Source organism: Pristis pectinata, chromosome 4 (assembly GCF_009764475.1).
Source record: "Pristis pectinata isolate sPriPec2 chromosome 4, sPriPec2.1.pri, whole genome shotgun sequence".
Taxonomy (NCBI): domain Eukaryota; kingdom Metazoa; phylum Chordata; class Chondrichthyes; order Rhinopristiformes; family Pristidae; genus Pristis; species Pristis pectinata.
The window spans coordinates 19,222,514-19,239,950 of NC_067408.1; the positions used below are offsets into that span (position 1 = coordinate 19,222,514).

Sequence of the window (17,437 nt, forward strand, 5' to 3'; positions counted from 1 at the left end):
ACCTATGTGAAATCTCCCTTCAGTCATGTGTAACAAGGGAGCATAAATCTAAGGAAATCAGTAAAAGAATTATGGAAGAGTAGAAATATTATCTCACCAGAGAAGAATGGAGAGTCTAGAACTGAATTGCCTGAAAGGATGGTAGAGACAGCAACGTGAACTTGAAGAACTTCAAGTGTTTGTCATATATATAAAAATGACTAGGAAGAAAATGTAGGCTGTTGGGTAGCATGTTTGCAGACACCACCAAAGATTGGTGGAGTTGTGGACAGTGAAGAAGGTTGTCAAAGGATGTGGCAGGATATACATTAGTTATAGATTTGGGAGGAAGAAATGGCAGATGGAGTTTAATCCAAGCAAGTGTGGGGTGTTGCATTTTGTAAGGTCTAATGTAAGGGGAAAGTATACAGCATTGATGTACAGAGGGATCTTGGTGTCCAAGTCCATAGCTCCTTGAAAGTGGCCACACAAGTAGATGGGGTGGTAAAGAAGGCATATGGCATGCTTGCCCTGATTGTTCAGGGCATTGAGTATAAGAGTAAGGAAGTCATGCTGCAGCTATATAAACCTTTAGTTGGGCCGCACTTGGAGTATTATGTGCATTTCTGCTCGCCTCATAACAGGAAGGATATGGACGCTTTGGAAGTGGTACAGAAGAGGTTTACCTCAATGCTGTCTGGATTAGATGGTATGAGCTATAAGGAGTTGGATAAACTCTGGTTGTTTTCTCTGGAGCGTCAGAGGCTGAGGGAAGATCTGATAGAAGTTTATAAAATTATGAGAGGCATAGATAGGGCAGACAGTCAGAATCTTTTTCCCACGGTAGAAATGTTAAGTACCAGAGTATAGGCATTTAAGGTGAGGGGGGGAAAGTTTAAAGGAGCAAGTTTTCTTTCACACAGAGAGTGGTAGGTGCGTGGAACAGGCTTCCAGGGGTAGTGCTAGAAGCAGAAATGATAGTGGTGTTTAAGAGACTTTTTGATAGACACATGAATATGCAGGAAGTGGAGGGATATGGATGATGTGCAAGCAGAAGCAATGTAATTTAATTTGGCATTGTGTTTGGCACAGATGTCATGATCTCTACTGTTGTGTGTTCGATGGAAAGTGATTAGGCTGGATAGCTGGCACAACATGCTGGACCTCTTCGCCTTAATTTTTTTTGGAGAACTGCGAATATGAATGAAAGCTGAAAAGTTTATGCAGGCAACCCCCCACATTAGGGAGGGGGGGTGGGGGTGCTACATTCCTAGAAAAGAGTCTGTCTTGTGACTTTCCATATCGCGCTGCCGCAATGATTGGTGAATTCTGTAAGGGTGAATTTCCATTACCCACACGGCAGTAACGCAGGAGTCGCCTGTACTTGTAGAGAAGAAATGAGAATCTTCTGACAGTGCAATATTATTTTGGGAAAGATTTGCATTGCATCTTGCCATGGTGAATTTTATTGTAGCAGAAGAGAATGACAGAACTAGAAAAACACTTAAATCCCAATCACTCATAATGACAGCTACGAAAATCCACTATTCTCCCTGGCCAGCAACAGTCTTCAACACATTTCTCAGTTCTCAAATACTACTTTAAACTGAGAAGATTAGAATCATTGTATTCTTAAAATTAAATTTTATTACAGCAATTTATTTTAATATTTTCTTACAGAAAGAAGTTTAAAACTAGATCAGGAGAAACTGTGAGATTAGCTGACCTACTGGAGGAGGGTCTGAAAAGATCAATGGATAAGCTGCTGGAAAAAGAGCGAGACAAGGTAATGCCTTTTAGTTGCAATGCTGTCTGCTGTATTATTCAATAGGCAGGCAAAAAAAGCTGGTATGGGTTTTATGAATTTGTGCATGTGATAAGATCATGTGTTTGCGGCCCTTACCCAGAAATGTTAGTACAAATCATATTTAAAATTCTGTAAAACAAAAGAAATATGCTTTTATGCCACAAAAACATTTAATGTAAGTAAATGTCCCAAAGTGCTTAATAAAAATATAGTCAGACAAAATTTGCAAAGGACTAAAAAAAATCAACTTTGCTATCTTTTTCATGGCTTGACCTGGTCCATATATCTTCTTTAACTTTTTCAGAGGTAAATAAACTCATTTCTGCTACAATCCCACCCATACTCATGCTCCCTTAATGATACTTCCTGCCATACTATTTCCTGTAAGGAATCCACTTTCCCTCTTTCACGTCTCATCTGACCATGCCATCTTCTATACCCCTGCTTCCAATGTGATTGCTCCCTCAAATGAATATTTGCCTCTGTCATAGCTGATAGCATTTTTGACCACGTCTGATACTTTACTGTACTTCTGCTTTTACCGTCTTCCCTGAAGAACTACAAGGTTTCCTGTCCTCATCTTCTTTCATTAGTTTGCATATTTAATGAATACCCATTGCATTTCCCAGCATATACAATGTGATATCAGTAACAGACATGTCTTTCCTTTTCTCTCAGCATACCATAGAGACTTCTCCCTCTTAGATGGTCTGACTCATGTCTCTTTTGTACAATTTAACTTGTATTCCTAAGTAAAGGTATAATCATCCTGAAAGCAGTGTATTGCAGGTTCACTAAACTGATCCCTGGTTGCATGGCATTGCAAAGCAAAAAACTACAGATGCTGGAAGTCTGAAATAAAAACAGGAAGCGTTAGGGATACTCAGTGAGTCAGACAGCATTTGCGAAGAGCAAAACAGAATTAATGTTTCGGGTCAGTGACCTTTCTTCAGAGGTGAAAAAGTGAGAAAACCTGTGTTAGACCGAAGTTGCAAAGAGGAGGAGGCGTGGAGAGAACAGATGGAATGCCTGTTTTAGGATGGAGACAAAGGTTCTATTATTCAGTAGTGAAAGCAGTTGTGCCACCTGGATATCCTTTATCTCCACCCAATCTCAGTCAGTCCTTTGTTCTCTCCACCCATCCTTTTTTTCTGTAACTTAAAACACTCTTGTCTTCACACTTTTCCATTTCCATTTCTGCTGAGGAACCATTGACCTGAAATGTTCACTCTGTTTCTCTCTTCACAAGAACTAGAAAAACACTTAAGTCCCGATTTCATGAATTATGAAGGTAAGCATACCATATATCTTCTTCACTACCCTAACTACCCATGTTGCCACTTACATGGCACTGTTATGAACCCCAAATACTGGGATGAACCACAAATTCATCTGTTCATCAATATTTCTTAGCATCCTACCAGTTATAAATGTCTGGCCCCTATTGACCTCCCAAGATGCATCACCTTGCACTTGTCAGGGTTAAATTCCATCTTCCAATGCATTCTCCAACTTTCCATCTGATCTGTATCCTGCTGTAACAATAACTTTCATGTCATCTTCAAACATACTATTCATATCTTCTACATTCACATCCTAGTTATAATGTATGTCATAAACAACAAGCGTCCCAGTACTAATCCCTGCAGTACACCATTGGTAAGAGACTTCAAATCAGAAAGCATCCTTCCACCACAACCCGCTGCCTGCTATCACCAAGCCAATTTTGTATCTAATTAGCCAGCTCGCCTTGGATCTCATGCACCTTAACCTTCCTGATCAGCCTCCCGTGCAGGACCTTGTCAAATGCCTTACTAAAGTCCATATAGACAACTCCTAATTTCCTTGCCTTCATCAGTCTTCCTAGTTACTTCCTCAGAAAAACTCAGTCAAATTAGTGAGACAGGATTTCCCCTTCAAAGCCATGCTGACTATACCTGATCAGCCTCTTTAGGATTTTCTCCAATAATTTCCTTACCATTGACATAAGTCTCACTGCCCTATGGTTACTTAGTTTATCCCTGCTGCCCTTCTTAATTTAAAGAATCTCAGAGATAAGAATCTAAAGAGTTGCCATTAATGAGGAGAAAGTGACCTTCTAGAATCTATAAGATCTAGGCAATTCGATTCCTGAGGTTTTGTTTTGGAGTCTGTTAAGAATTAGGTTGAAATTCTGTAGGTAATCAGGTAAGCAACAGAATGCAGAAAGTTTGAAATGAAAACCTAAAGTCTAGAATCACTTTACAATTGGTTTGACATGGATTAATCCAGAGTTGATGAGAGAATTGTCTGGATGGAAGATGATACCATGATAGGGAAGGTCAAGGTTGTTTTTGTACCCTGAAACAGTATGTTGGGACTTAACAGCATCAGTGTAGTGAATAGACAAGCTAACATTTCATTATAATTGTAAAGCTGAAATGTGGGACAGACTTAAAAAGTAACAACACATGGAAGCAGGAAAAAGGGGGGAAATCACACATGGCTGAATGGCAGGAGTTAGAGACATAAGAAGAAGGATAATAAAGAAGCAGAAGTATTCATTGGTAGATGAGAAGAAAATGCAGAAGTAAAGCCTTGCTTTTTATTCTCCTGGATTCTGCTCCACTTTGCCAATACTTCCATTTTTAGTAATGTTAATGGTTTGTATATGAATTCAAATTGCAGTGTCTCAGTTATATTAAGTGATTATGCGATGCAAAACTGCTTTCTGTTGTTATTAACTGGAAATGTTCTTTGAAATTTTTTTTTTACTTAACATCTTTTCTAGGTTTTGACTCCTGAGGAGCTTCAGGCAGCAAAAGAGGCTGTGGCATTTGGATGTATAAAGTATGCTGACCTTTCTCACAATAGGACCAATGACTATGTCTTTTCCTTCGACAAGATGTTGGATGATCGTGGGAACACTGCAGCCTATTTGCTGTATGCCTTCACCAGAATCAGGTGTGACTACTTTGGGGAAAAGTTACGGTTTATAGCAATTGGTAATGGTTGCAAGCATATTAGTATAGTTCCTTAATTTGTTTAAATGTCCGTTGTGTATGAGCAATTCAGTGAAATAGCAGTTTGTATTTTTGTATAGTCTGGTGCTACAGCAATAGGTCCTTGTTAACAAAATGTTTTAAATTCTTGGCACTAGTAAAATCAAAGTGTTTCTGGGGCAGGCCAAATGAAAGAAAACCAAGTTCTTCCCAGAGAAAAATAGCTGCTTACCACAACATTATATAGGCTGTTCTGGGGTGAAACTAGCAAGGGCAATGTGGAGAGCTAAGGCTGAAACAACAATTTTCATAACTAACAACAACATGTATCCTGCATGGCATTTTTCATACAGTAAAATGTTTTCTGGCCGTATTACAACATAGAACAGTACAGCACTGGACAGGCCATTTAGCCCATGATGTTGTGCCGATCTTGATGCTAATTTACACTAAATGTCCTCCTCCTGTGTATCATCGATATCCCTCCATTCCCTTCATATTCATGTGTCAATCTAAAAGCCTCAAACTCCACCAAACTGTCTGCTTCCACTACTGCCCCTGGTAACCTATTCCAATCACCTACCACTCTCCGCGTAAAAACAAAACAAAATGCCCCTCACATCGCCTTTAAACTCCCCTCCCCCCCCCCCCAATCTTTTAAAGCATGTTCTCTGGTGTTTGACGTTTCTACCTTGGGGGGTAAAGATTCTGTCTACCCTGTCTGTGCCTTTCATAATTTTAAAAACCTCTGTCAGGTCTTTTGATACTCCAGGGAGAATAACCCAAGTTTGTCCAACCTTTCCTTATAGTTCATTGCCTCTAATCCAGGCAGCATCCTCTTCAGCACCCTCTCCACAGTCTCCACATCCTGTAATGAGGCAACCAGAACTGCACACAATACTCGGTGTGGTCTGACTAAACTTTTAAATAGCTACAGCATGACTTCCTTACTCTTGTGCTCAACACCCCTACCAATGAAGGCAAGCATTTCATACTCCTTTACCAACTTATCCACTTGCTTAGCCACGTTCAGTGAACTATGGACCTGGATCCCAAGGTCTCTCTGTACCTCAGTGCTATTAAGGGTCTACCTATTAAGGGGTCTACCATTAACTGTATACTTCCTCCTTTCATTTTACCTCCCAAAGTGCAACACCTCACACTTGTCCAGATTAAACTCCATCTGCCACTCCCCATGTGCAACTGATCTGTATCCTGCTGTACTTTTTGATAGTCCTTTATACTCTCTGCAACTCCACCAATCTTGGTGTCATCTGCAAACTTGCTAATCCACCCATCTATATTTTCATCCAAATCATTGATATATATCACAAACAACAAAGTTCCCAGCACCGATCTTTGCAGAACGCCACTGGTCACTGACCTCCAGCCAGAACAACAGCCTTCCACCCCTGCTCTCCATCTTCTCTGGGCAAGTTCTGAATTATTTAATACCTCAGTCACTTGCTCTGACTCCAAGCACAAATTCCCTCCTTTATCCTAGAGTGGACCTACCCTCTCCTTAGTTATCCTCTTTTTCTTAATGTAGGTATAAAATGCTTTGGTTTTCTCCTTGATCCTGCTCACCAAGGACATTTCACGGGCTCTTTTGGCCTTCCTAATCGCCTGCTTGAGCACTTTCCTGCTACCTTTATATTCTTTGAGTGCCCAGTCTGATTTTGGCTTCCTAAATCTTACATGTGCTTCCTTTTTGTTTCTGACTAAATTTAGGACCTCTCGGGTCATCTAAGGTTCCCTTACCATCCTTGTCCTTGCTCCTTACTGGAACATGCCAATCCTGAACTCTGATCAGCTGGTCTTTAAATAATTCCCACGTGTCAAATGTGGATGTGTCTGACAGCAGTTGCTCCCAATCAACACTCCCTAGCTCCTGTCTTATTCTGTCCTAATTTGCCCTCCCCCAATTTTGTACCTTCCTGCAAGATCGGATTTTATCTTTACTCATAACTATCTTAAAACATGATGAGCTGTGATCACTATTCCCAAAATGTTCACCCACTGTCAGATCTGTCATCTAGCCTGGCTCATTTCCCAAAACCAGGTCCAGTATGTTCTCTCCTCTAGTTGGACTCTCCACATACTTGGAACCCCTCCTCGGATGCACTGAAGAAATCCCGCCCCATCTAGGCCTCTTGTATTAAGGAAGTTCCAATCAATACTGGGGAAATTCAAGTCCCCCACTATGACAACCCTGTTGTTTCTGCACCTTTTCATAATCTGTCTACATATCTGTTCCTCTACCTTCCGGTGGCTATTGGAAGGCACATAGTATATATAATCCCATCAGCATAATTGCACCTTTCTTATTTCTGAGCTCCACCCAAATTGCCTCTGTGGATGAGCCCTCCAGTATGTCCTCTCTGAGTACTGCTGTGGACATTCTCCCCTATCAGTAGTGCAACTCCTCCACCTCTTTTACCCCAATATCACGTCTAAAACCATGAAACGCAGGAACATTGAGCTGCCAGTCATGTCACTCACGCAACCAGGTCTCTGCAAGGGCAACAACGTCATAATTCCATGTACTGATCCAGGCTTTAAGTTCGTCCTCCTTACCCATTGAAATAAATACCTTTCAGCCCATCAGTCCCATTACTAATTAAAATTTAACACTGAACTACAAAGAGAAACAAGGACAGAAAACCAAATCTTGACCAAAAGAGAGGGTTTAAGGTTTTTCCTTAAAGTAAAAAACAGAACCTCATCTTGGAGTTAAAGACAGCACCAAAGGTACAGACCTTCTTGTTCAGCCTTGAAACAGTTGCCTGGGAGAGGAATGAAGTTGGCCATTTGGTGGAAGATTTACGATGACAACTGCTTCCATCTAAACAATATGTAATAGAAATATTCTTACGCATTTCTGGATGTCAGACAAGCAGTAAGACAATTCAGAGAGATCAAGAGAAAATGGTGGATGTGAAGTAGCACTGTGTCATCAGCCTGTATATGAAAGCCAGTGCTGTATTTTCAGATGTTGTTGGGGCAGCACATAGATGAAAAGCTGGGGGAGGTCAAAGATAAATCCTGGAGATACATCAGTGATAATGGAACAGGTAGAGAAGCTCTTTCAGGTGATTCTTTGCGTAGAGTTCAATAGAGAAATGGGCCAGTGAGTCCCATCCATTTGGATGAGGAGAGGTGTCAGAGGATAAGGAGGACAATGTGTTCACCCATATCAAAACCTGCGAGGAGTTTGAGAAATATTAAGAGGGCATTGTCACAACGTAGGCTGTCATTTATGACTTTGGAAAGAATTGTTTTTGACTGAGGAATTAAGTGAGATGCTTAAAGGACATAATGCCAGGAAGTGGGGGATAGACCAAGTGTGATTGGTGAGAAAAGCCACTCTGACATTGTGACAATCTGGACAGGCCCAGCTTCATATAGGAGAATGATGATATCATCCTTCAGTCGATCAACACCATGATACCAAAGCAGATGTTTGCAACTTCTTGCGTAGTAAGGACCTGTTCTGAGTGAACGTACGTTCTGGATTGAGATTGGCACTGGATTACAATGACAGTCTCTCTCCAAAGTCCCCACAGCCAGCAAATTGAGCAGGAAGTTAAAAAGACTAGTATGGGGCATTTGAAATGTGGTATTTAAGGAGCCCATAATATCTCATGGGCCCTTTGGAGGATGCTGATAGAGATGCAGGAAAGCTGTGGTCTTTCTCAGCAGCTAGTCCAGCCTAGAGACAGCTGCTGCAGAGCTGCAATGCTGAAGGTGTCCAAGAGAGGAGTAAGGAAAAGAAACGTGATAACAGTAGAGAGAAGTAAAGAGAAAGGAAAATTTAAAAAGTGGAACCGGTAGGCTCTGATCAAGAAAGGCAGCTAAAATGTAGACACAATTGAACATGGTGAAGCCTGGCTGTGTGGCTAGGTTAGTATACATAATGGGAGTGGTTGTCAGTTTGAGAAGTTAACTTGCAAGCTTAGTCTCAAATTTATGGTCAATTGATGGTTGTGGTCATAATGATTTCACTCATCTTTTTTTTAAATGGGAAATACAAGGATTTTGAAGCTTCTTTGTCTAGTTTATGCACTGAGGATTCTTAGCTGGCTGTTAATTCGTCACATGTATGCAATAATATGCTGATATTGTTCAGAAGTATTTTCACTCATGTACAAGAGGGAATAAAAGAATTTTCTGAAAACTAAATTGTCATTAAAAACAGAAAATGTAACTTAATCAATTACAACAGCCTTCCAGTTGCAATTGTACCAGGTTATCTTTTCAGTTTCCTTAGCAATTCTTTTAAAATCTGTCTTTATTTGAAAGCAAACAGTAAATAAATAGATCCCATTGGATTTGGCATTCATCCAAATATATTCCCAGCACATCAGTTTACTCTGCGAATCTGAAATATTGTCTGACTGCAATAATTGCATTCTGCCACTAGAGAACCCTGTTGTACAATGGAAGTCATTTTCCATTAAAGAAGACAATTGAACTCATTGTTCATGTGTTACCACTTTGCTAAAGTTGCCAAAAATTAATCCCTTGAATATTGTCTACTTCAACTATTTATCTAGCTTTGTCTTAAAGATGTAATTATTTTCTCCTCCCTGGTTTCACATAATTCCTGCTCCACAATTTACCATAATTCCTTACCTCACTGCTTAACAGCATTATTAAAATTATTATGGTGTAGCAACTCACCGCACCAGCATCGAACCGGCTCCCGACATCGCGAGCGTCGTCGGAGGCCCCGATCCAAGATGGCGCGGGGCCCTCCTTCTTCCCCATCATTGGGCTGGGAAAGCCCGCGTGCGGGAAGGTCAGGTGACCTGCGCGTGACGTTAGTGCGGGGACTGTAGCGTGGGAAGTTTTGGGATATTAAAGGCACACCGCGCCCCTGTCATTCATTTGACCTCTGATTTCGGACCAGTGACTCTGTGTCTTCATTTCGTAGTGTGTAGCTAGCCGCTACAATGGTATATGAGGTGGTTCAATAGCTACCAAGTTTATGCCAGCTCCTTGTAGAGATGTCTACCTTCATCAATCTTGTTTCTTACCTTATCAAAAAAAAATTCATTAGGCTTAGTCAAGCACTGTTTCCCTCCAACAACTCAATGCTGGTTCTCTGTCAATCCAAACTTTTTTTTAAATTTTCCCTGATTTATTGTCTTTAAAGGCCCAGCTGAGGTTCAGTTAACTACTCTGCTGTTGCCTGGTATGTCCCTGTATTCCTTTTCAAGTAGGGGTTTTATATTTGCCATCATCCAATTTAGTGATAATTTTACTAACTAATTTTTCCAATTAACTTTTTTCATAAATTTAAAAGCCTCTTCAATGTTACTTTAGTCATATCAGTCCCATTATAGATGATCCCAGTATCATAACTATGTCTCAGCAGCAAGTACAATTTTAGCTATTAAGCATTGTACTGTTGATCTCAAATTTACTTTTGAAGTAGAAAAATCAAAGGCAGATCAATGTCTTTATCCCCGCTTGATTTTCAGGCCTAAAATGCAGATAACTGGTGATTGTTGGTGCATTTCCAATCTCAATTGCAAATGTAACATTTCATTGTAGGTCCATAACTCGACTCGCAAACATTGATGATGCAACTTTGCAAAAAGCAGCTGCAGAAGCAACCATCCTGCTGACTCATGAGAAAGAGTGGAAGTTAGGTAAATGTATTCTGCGATTCCCAGAAATCCTTCACAAGATCCTGGATGACCTATATCTGCATACCCTTTGTGACTACCTCTTTGAACTGGCCACAACCTTCACAGAGTTCTATGACAACTGTTATTGTGTAGAGAAGGACAGGCAAACAGGTGAGTCAAACAACATTCTGCATGTTCTTTGGTTCTTAGTTGTCATAATTTCCTGTTTGTTCATGGTTAATGGTAATTAATATCAGCAAAATGCCTTTAATATTGTTAAAAATGCACTTGTGCAACACCTGTCATATAGCCAAGTTCAAGTGGTGGCGCAAGTTGACTCTGTGGTTAAGAAGGCATATGGTGCATTGTCCTTCATCAATTGGGGAATTGAATTTAGGAGCCGTGAGGTATTGTTGCAGCTTTATAGGTCCTTGGTCAGACCCCACTTGGAGTACTGTGCTCAGTTCTGGTCGCCTCACTACAGGAAAGATGTGGAAGCCATAGAGACGATGCAGAGCAGATTTACAAGGATGCTGCCTGGGATGCGGAGCATGCCTTATGAAAGCAGGTTGAGGGAACTCGGCCTTTACTCCTTGGAGAGACGGAGGATGAGGGGGGACCTGATAGAGGTGTATAAGATGATGAGAGGTATTGATAGGGTAGATAGTCAGAGGCTTTTCCCCAGGGCTGAATTGGTGGCCACGGCAGGACATAGGTTTAAGGTGCTGGGGAGTAGATATAGAGGAGATGTCAGGGGTAAGTTAAGTTTTTTACTCAGAGTGGTGAGTGCATGGAATGGGCTGCCGGAAATTGTAGTGGAGGCTGATACGTTAGGGTCTTTCAAGAGACTGTTAGATCGGTATATGGAGCTGAGTAAAATAGAGGGCTATGGGTAAGCCTAGTAATTTCTAGGGTAGGGACATGTTCGGCACAGCTTTGTAGGCCGAAGGGCCTGAATTGTGCTGTAATTGTTCTATGTTCTATTAAGGAGTCACTTTTGCGATACTCTTATGTGGATAAATGTGCAAAGTTAGTTTCCACATACCAAAAGTTGTCTGCATTTACGGTGAAGGCTGAAATGTTGACTACTGTGCCAAACACAGCACTCTGCTCTTCAGGTAGTAGTAGGTGTAGAATCCTATACGTTGGGTGACCAGGTAGATGTGGTCTTTGTATTCATAGCCTTTTAGATGAAGCATTAATCAGGCAATATACCAGCCCCTCATTCTTGCACTGAATACTTGCTTAGATTATATATAGTGTGTGTGTGTGTGTAAACCACAGCTGTCTAGACATTTCACTCAACTATGAATCAGATCAGGAACTTAAATGTATGAAGAATTGAACATGTAAATGTTGGTCATTCAAGTATTTTGCATACCTGTATGGTGGACTATTAGTAACTCGGGTTCTTTGGTTTGAAATGTTAAAGGTTCAGTATCATTCCTATTTAGGTGGCTTATTTAGTGAAATAGCACTTGTTTGTATAGCAAGTCATTTACAAATAAGAGTCCTTTATAAATTTGATTCAGGTGACTCACTGAGCAAGACTGAGCATGAAAATAGATGCTGTAAACATGTTTCATCTTGAGGAGGAGTCCACATATCCAGGGGGCTTTAAGTCTCCGGATAAGTGACTAAATTCCTTAAGATTGAAAATTCTCCTCTGAGGCCAGTGAATCTCTGGTGTTCTCTGTCTCAGAGGGCTCTGGATGATGAAGAAAATACATTCAGAGTTTGGATTTATCTTTGCTATAAAGGCAATCAGAATTAATTAGGGCAGAATCAGGGGGTAATTTTATTGAATAGCAAGTTGATTTTGGGAATTGTGTGGCCATCTTATGGTAAATGCTCAATTTCTTATGTTGTAATCAGACAGAATTCTACTTCCTAATCTGTTTAGTCAATAAAGCTTATAGCTTGTAAATTAGCGCAATAGCACTTTTTTTGACTTTGGGGGTGAAGTCACAGAGTGGGGCTGTGTTATACTGCAGCTTTAGTATTTTCTATGGGCTGTGAATGCCTTAAGTTTAAAAAAATAGATAAAGATACATATCCTTGTGTGGCTGGCGGGTAGTGCTATCATAATCATTAGAACCAGTCTGTTTAAAAGCTGGCAGTTTTAATCAATGGTGAAAATTCCAGGTGTTTCAGACACGGAAGTGCAGCCTTCTGCTTCTGGCTCTGAGACACTGCTGCTGCCCCAGAGGACTCCCAAAGAATCCTCACAGGGCAGCTTCAACTTCCTCAAATTTTCTGATTCTAGGAAACCTGTTGCCAGATAAAATGTTTCCACCAAAAATCAAACAAACAGCTACTAGGAGAAGTGTTTTTTTTGAATGTCAAAGACACCCACAAGTTCTCCAGAGCAGCATTGAGCCTGTAGGTGGGGCTCAACAGTGGTCAAAGCTGTCCACTTTCATTTGGAAGCCTTGCATAAAGCTTGAATCGTGCATTCCTCTGGGAGGCCGTGAACAGGCACCAAGTGAGCTTACCAGTTGGTAGTAGGTCCAGTGCAGCTTGGCCCAGTACTTCTGGCAGAATAATTTCTTTAACATAATTTTAAGTTCTTGCATTCATAAATTCTACATCATTGGTAATATTGTCCAACTTCCACTTAAATATTAAAAAATTGATGTCTCCCTTTAACTTTCAGGTGAAGTTATCAAAGTGAACATGTGGCGGATGCTGCTGTGTGAAGCTACTGCTGCTGTAATGGCAAAGGGTTTTGCTATTCTGGGACTCAAGCCTGTTCAGAGGATGTAATTCTCTTACTTTTCAGCAGTTACTGGAGCAGCAAATGTAATATCAAATAAAATCCAATATGAAGACAATGTGTTTGTTTATTAGTAAGTATCTCAACAATTTGGCTCTAATTCTCACACTGAAATACTGTGGAGTAATTTCACAGGTTAAATGCTGCACACAATGAAGTATTAATTTATTAAGCTAGAATTTTGTACAAATGCTGTGGAACTGCAGTTGTATTTTATTTACACAACCCTGCTCCCACCCCTAACACCCTCCTCCTCAGTCAAGCAAGATCATTAGCAGGTGAGAAACTGGGTAACGCTTTCACATGATGCATTGAAGGGAGGCAGTATTACTTAACCAAAATTCAAAAGTATTTACATAAATATCATTTTTGATGCAACATGTCATCTCTTTAAATTCAGTAACTGGCAACAATTGGCTTTCTAAATTTGTTTAAAAATATTCATCCTGGTTCACACTCCAATGATACAAATCATTGGTGCAGTTATTAAGTAAATAATAAAAAAATGTTGGAAATATTCAGGGAAGCTGAGCAGCACCTGTGGCAGAAGAAAAATGTGGATTGTAGGTAAATGACCTTCCATCACAGCTTGAAATGTCATTGCATTGTTGGCTCTTGCCCCAAGTACTTCCAGCATCCATGACATTTGGTTTATTTACTGAAAGTTGAAAGACATCCTTAATGTCCTGGTACACAGCTTGATACAACTGAAGGCTGGTAACAAAGGAAATATGACAAACACCCTAGAGCAGGTTAAGATTTATATCACATTATATGCAATCCTACATTAAACAGTTGTCATTACATTTTCAATAAATGGGATAGTGAACTATTGGACAGTCTGAATGATTTTAAGATGCAGTAAATATTTACATAAATGAAGTACAAAATGTATAGATATACATAAATAGATAAAATAGTATTTTGATTCTTAATTTTGGCTGCAAGTAATAAAATCAGACATAAAATCACTTTAAATATAAATAGCTGCTTTTTTGCCAATCCAGTATCTGCAAAGACAGGTTTTATACAATGGCTCAACATCCATGATCTTGCTGTAATATCTTGTACGTCTTCAGCACGTGAAACAATTTAGTCAAAGTAATACTTGAATTATTTGGACAATTATTGATTCAAATAGTTTTTACATGCAATCCTGCTTTGCAATAATATAAATGTTACATACTTCTTCTTACCAACCACCACTGGCCAGAAGTATTTCAAACTGTTGGCACTGACTTGGCATATTTTGATATAATCTGACATTGCCACCAACAAATTAAAAAATACCATCAATACTGTGCTCATTTAAATCAGTAAATGCTGGCAGAGCACTGAACCAAGCAAGCAAAGTGGGCTACAGGCAAAGTATTTGTATTTGACAGGCTTCTCCTTGGTTACTTTGCCTGAATTTTGTTCTAGGTACAATTACTGAACAGTTTATATCATAAGCCTGATTTAATGGATAGTTGTATCTTACCATTGAGGTCACAAACTGTTAGAGATGTAAACCAACTCAGTTGCATGGTTCAATAAAGAATCTGAATAGATATAAGATTTAAAATATAAACATGTTACCATACTATCAAGTCACAGCTTGAATCTTATAAACAAAATCAGTACATTGTTTCATTGGAGAACACCAAATGCTTTGCAAAACTGGATTAGTCAATTCCTATTTCAACTTCACCTATTCCTCTTAACATCCAGAATTTGCTTCAATCCCCATCTTACCCAAACGCTCTGTTATAGTACTGTTTTCTCATTACAAATGCTGACTAATTTGTAGATTTTCATCATGTCATGTTAATGTCTATTTGAAATATAATTTCAGAATAGGCAAACAGTCTGGTCATTATTGAGATGCAGTTTACCAAGTCATTCATTGATGATATTCTATAAAAAGCATCTATCCTGATGGGGAAAATAGATGCTATTGCTAAATTGAATTAGGTTTTATGTCCATATTACTGATATTTGTACATCTTGTCAGATAGCAATTAACTACTGAATAAAACAAAATGAAGACTTGTACCATCATTGCTCAGCTAACTGTCGTAAAGTTAATGCAGTTAGTTCAGATGACTCTTCAGTCTGTGACATTCTGTTCAATGAAGGAAGGATTTGCATCATTGGCTTTACCAATGTATAGCATATTTAAAACTGAAAAACTTAAATTAGCTTGTTTCATGGTAGAATGGTAGGTGGGGTAGGAAAAACATGACAAGTTAAAACATTTACAGGGACTACTGGTGGCTTTACATTGTAAAAGAATTTCAAATATAAAATTTGCAAAGTTCTTTATCTTTTCTGTTTCCACGCTGACATTGCAGAGATTAAATCAAGCCACCAGAGACAGCCTGATCATTAAACCCATTGAGAAAGTAGAGACCTCAAAAGCCAAGTTTGAAACATATTTGTCTGATGGGGAGGACAACAGTTCTCTGATTCCCAGAAAGCAACCTTGGGCTTTTGTTATAACTTTTTGCTTTTCCATAGATAAAACCAGGTTAAATATCTTTGCATAAATCCAGGCTGACATCACTCAGCAACTGGTCAGCTTTACGCCTACTTAAAGTGGGCTGTTTACAATGAGAATATTAGGTCAACTTTCTGCTAACTATCCATAACTTCACTGCTGTGATTTAGAATTTCCCTTTGAATGCCAAAACAAATTGAAGAAATGCTTCTAAATGGGATGGGGGAAGGGAATGACAACATGAAAGAATTTGGGACAAAATTTCATGATCAACATACTCCACTTAGTAACAGATGTTACGTGGTGTTTTGAAGAACCACCCATGTTCTTAACAACTGAATTTCAAGAATCTCTTTCCCTGCCCAAGCAACCATCCACCCTCCAAGCACCCCACCAAATCATAAGCCGTGACAAACCAGCTGGGCCATCTTCCCTTCTACACCCACTCTTCCAATCATTATTGTTGTGTTTGCTGGATCTTCTGGCATGTATTTTTAAACACATTTGTTGCTTTGGTTTAAACATTGCACAACTAAACCATTAAAGTAAGTGGTTTTTCCATAATCAAGAAACAGAAGATGAGGGAGACAGAGTTAACATTTCAGCTCTGACGAAAGGTCATCGACCTGAAACGTTAACTGTTTCTCCTTCTGCAGCTGCCTGACCTGCTGAATATCACCAGCATTTTCTGATTTGATATCAGATTTCCAGCATCTGCAGTTCTTTTACTTCTAGATTGTATTTTCATATATTTGTTTCTCGTAGTTCAGTGTCAGATGCAGTGAAGGAATCTCTAATCTTGAGGAGTTCAGCAGCACAGCGATAGCCATATACTTTGTTATACCATTCTGGAATTCGACCTCTACAAGAAACCAGAGTGACAGAATGAAGCAGTGTTTCCTGATATAGCAGCTTTAATGCAACATAATGTCTCAAGCTTTTATGGCATGTTGACAACTCATTGAAGGAATTGTGTTACAAGTATGCACACCCATTTTTCAGTTACATGGGACAGGTTGTGAGGTCAATTGTCTTTTCCTAGTCAAATGCATTTCCATTTTTACTTAAAAATCTGTTAGCTGCAACAGATAGATTGAATCTGGCACAATACATGCTGCAGCACATCATTCTCAGTCACAATTAAAATCAAAATTTCTAGCAAGGTGGCATGGCTCTTAAAATGCCATTTTGGGGGAAGGCACGGTAATCCTATGTTACATGGGGATACAGTATAACCTGGCAGTAAGTGTGATTTGGTTTGATTAGATCCAATTAAAATTTCAGTTTCCTTAGAGGTACCAAATCTGAGGAAGAATTCCAACACCAAATTGTATGATATATACATTCACATCACATTCATACATTAAAGGGCAGGACCTTTAGGTGCACTGATGTACAGAGGGATCTTGGGGTGCAAGTCCATAGCTCCCTGAAAGTGGCAACACAAGTAGACAGTGTGGTAAGGAAGGCATACGGCACACTTGCCTTCATCAGTCAGGATGTTAAGTACAAAAATTGGGAAGTCATGTTGAAGCTGTACAAAACTTTGGTTAGGCCAATATTTGGAGTATATTGTGTGCAATTCTGGTTGCCACATTATAGGAAGTATGTGGAGACTTTGGAGAGGGTGCAAAAAGGAGTTTGTAGCATGAATTAGACAGTATTAGCTATAAGGTTGGACAAACTTGGATTGTTTTCTCTGGAGCATTGGAAGTCGAGGGGTGACCTGATAGAACTATATAGAATTATGACCTTTTTCCCCCAGGGTGGATATATCAA

At 39.6% G+C, this 17,437-nt stretch overlaps 2 protein-coding genes across 5 annotated transcripts in view; one reads left to right on the forward strand and one right to left on the reverse strand.

Moving 5' to 3' along the window:
- The window catches only part of rars1 (arginyl-tRNA synthetase 1), a 48,441-nt gene extending 35,204 nt beyond the window's left edge, over positions 1-13,237 (forward strand). Inside the window, exons 12-15 of the mRNA XM_052014009.1 lie at positions 1,660-1,765; positions 4,557-4,729; positions 10,327-10,574; positions 13,060-13,237. Coding sequence (XP_051869969.1) covers positions 1,660-1,765; positions 4,557-4,729; positions 10,327-10,574; positions 13,060-13,169 — 637 coding nt within the window. The 3' untranslated portion in view covers positions 13,170-13,237. The remainder of the gene's footprint in view (positions 1-1,659; positions 1,766-4,556; positions 4,730-10,326; positions 10,575-13,059) is intronic.
- A 146-nt stretch (positions 13,238-13,383) lies between these two features.
- The window catches only part of si:dkeyp-23e4.3 (rho GTPase-activating protein 7), a 121,046-nt gene continuing 116,992 nt past the window's right edge, over positions 13,384-17,437 (reverse strand). For all 4 annotated transcript variants that reach the window (XM_052014005.1, XM_052014004.1, XM_052014008.1 and 1 more), the window contains one exon: positions 13,384-16,520. In XM_052014005.1, coding sequence (XP_051869965.1) covers positions 16,403-16,520 — 118 coding nt within the window. In that variant the 3' untranslated portion in view covers positions 13,384-16,402. The remainder of the gene's footprint in view (positions 16,521-17,437) is intronic.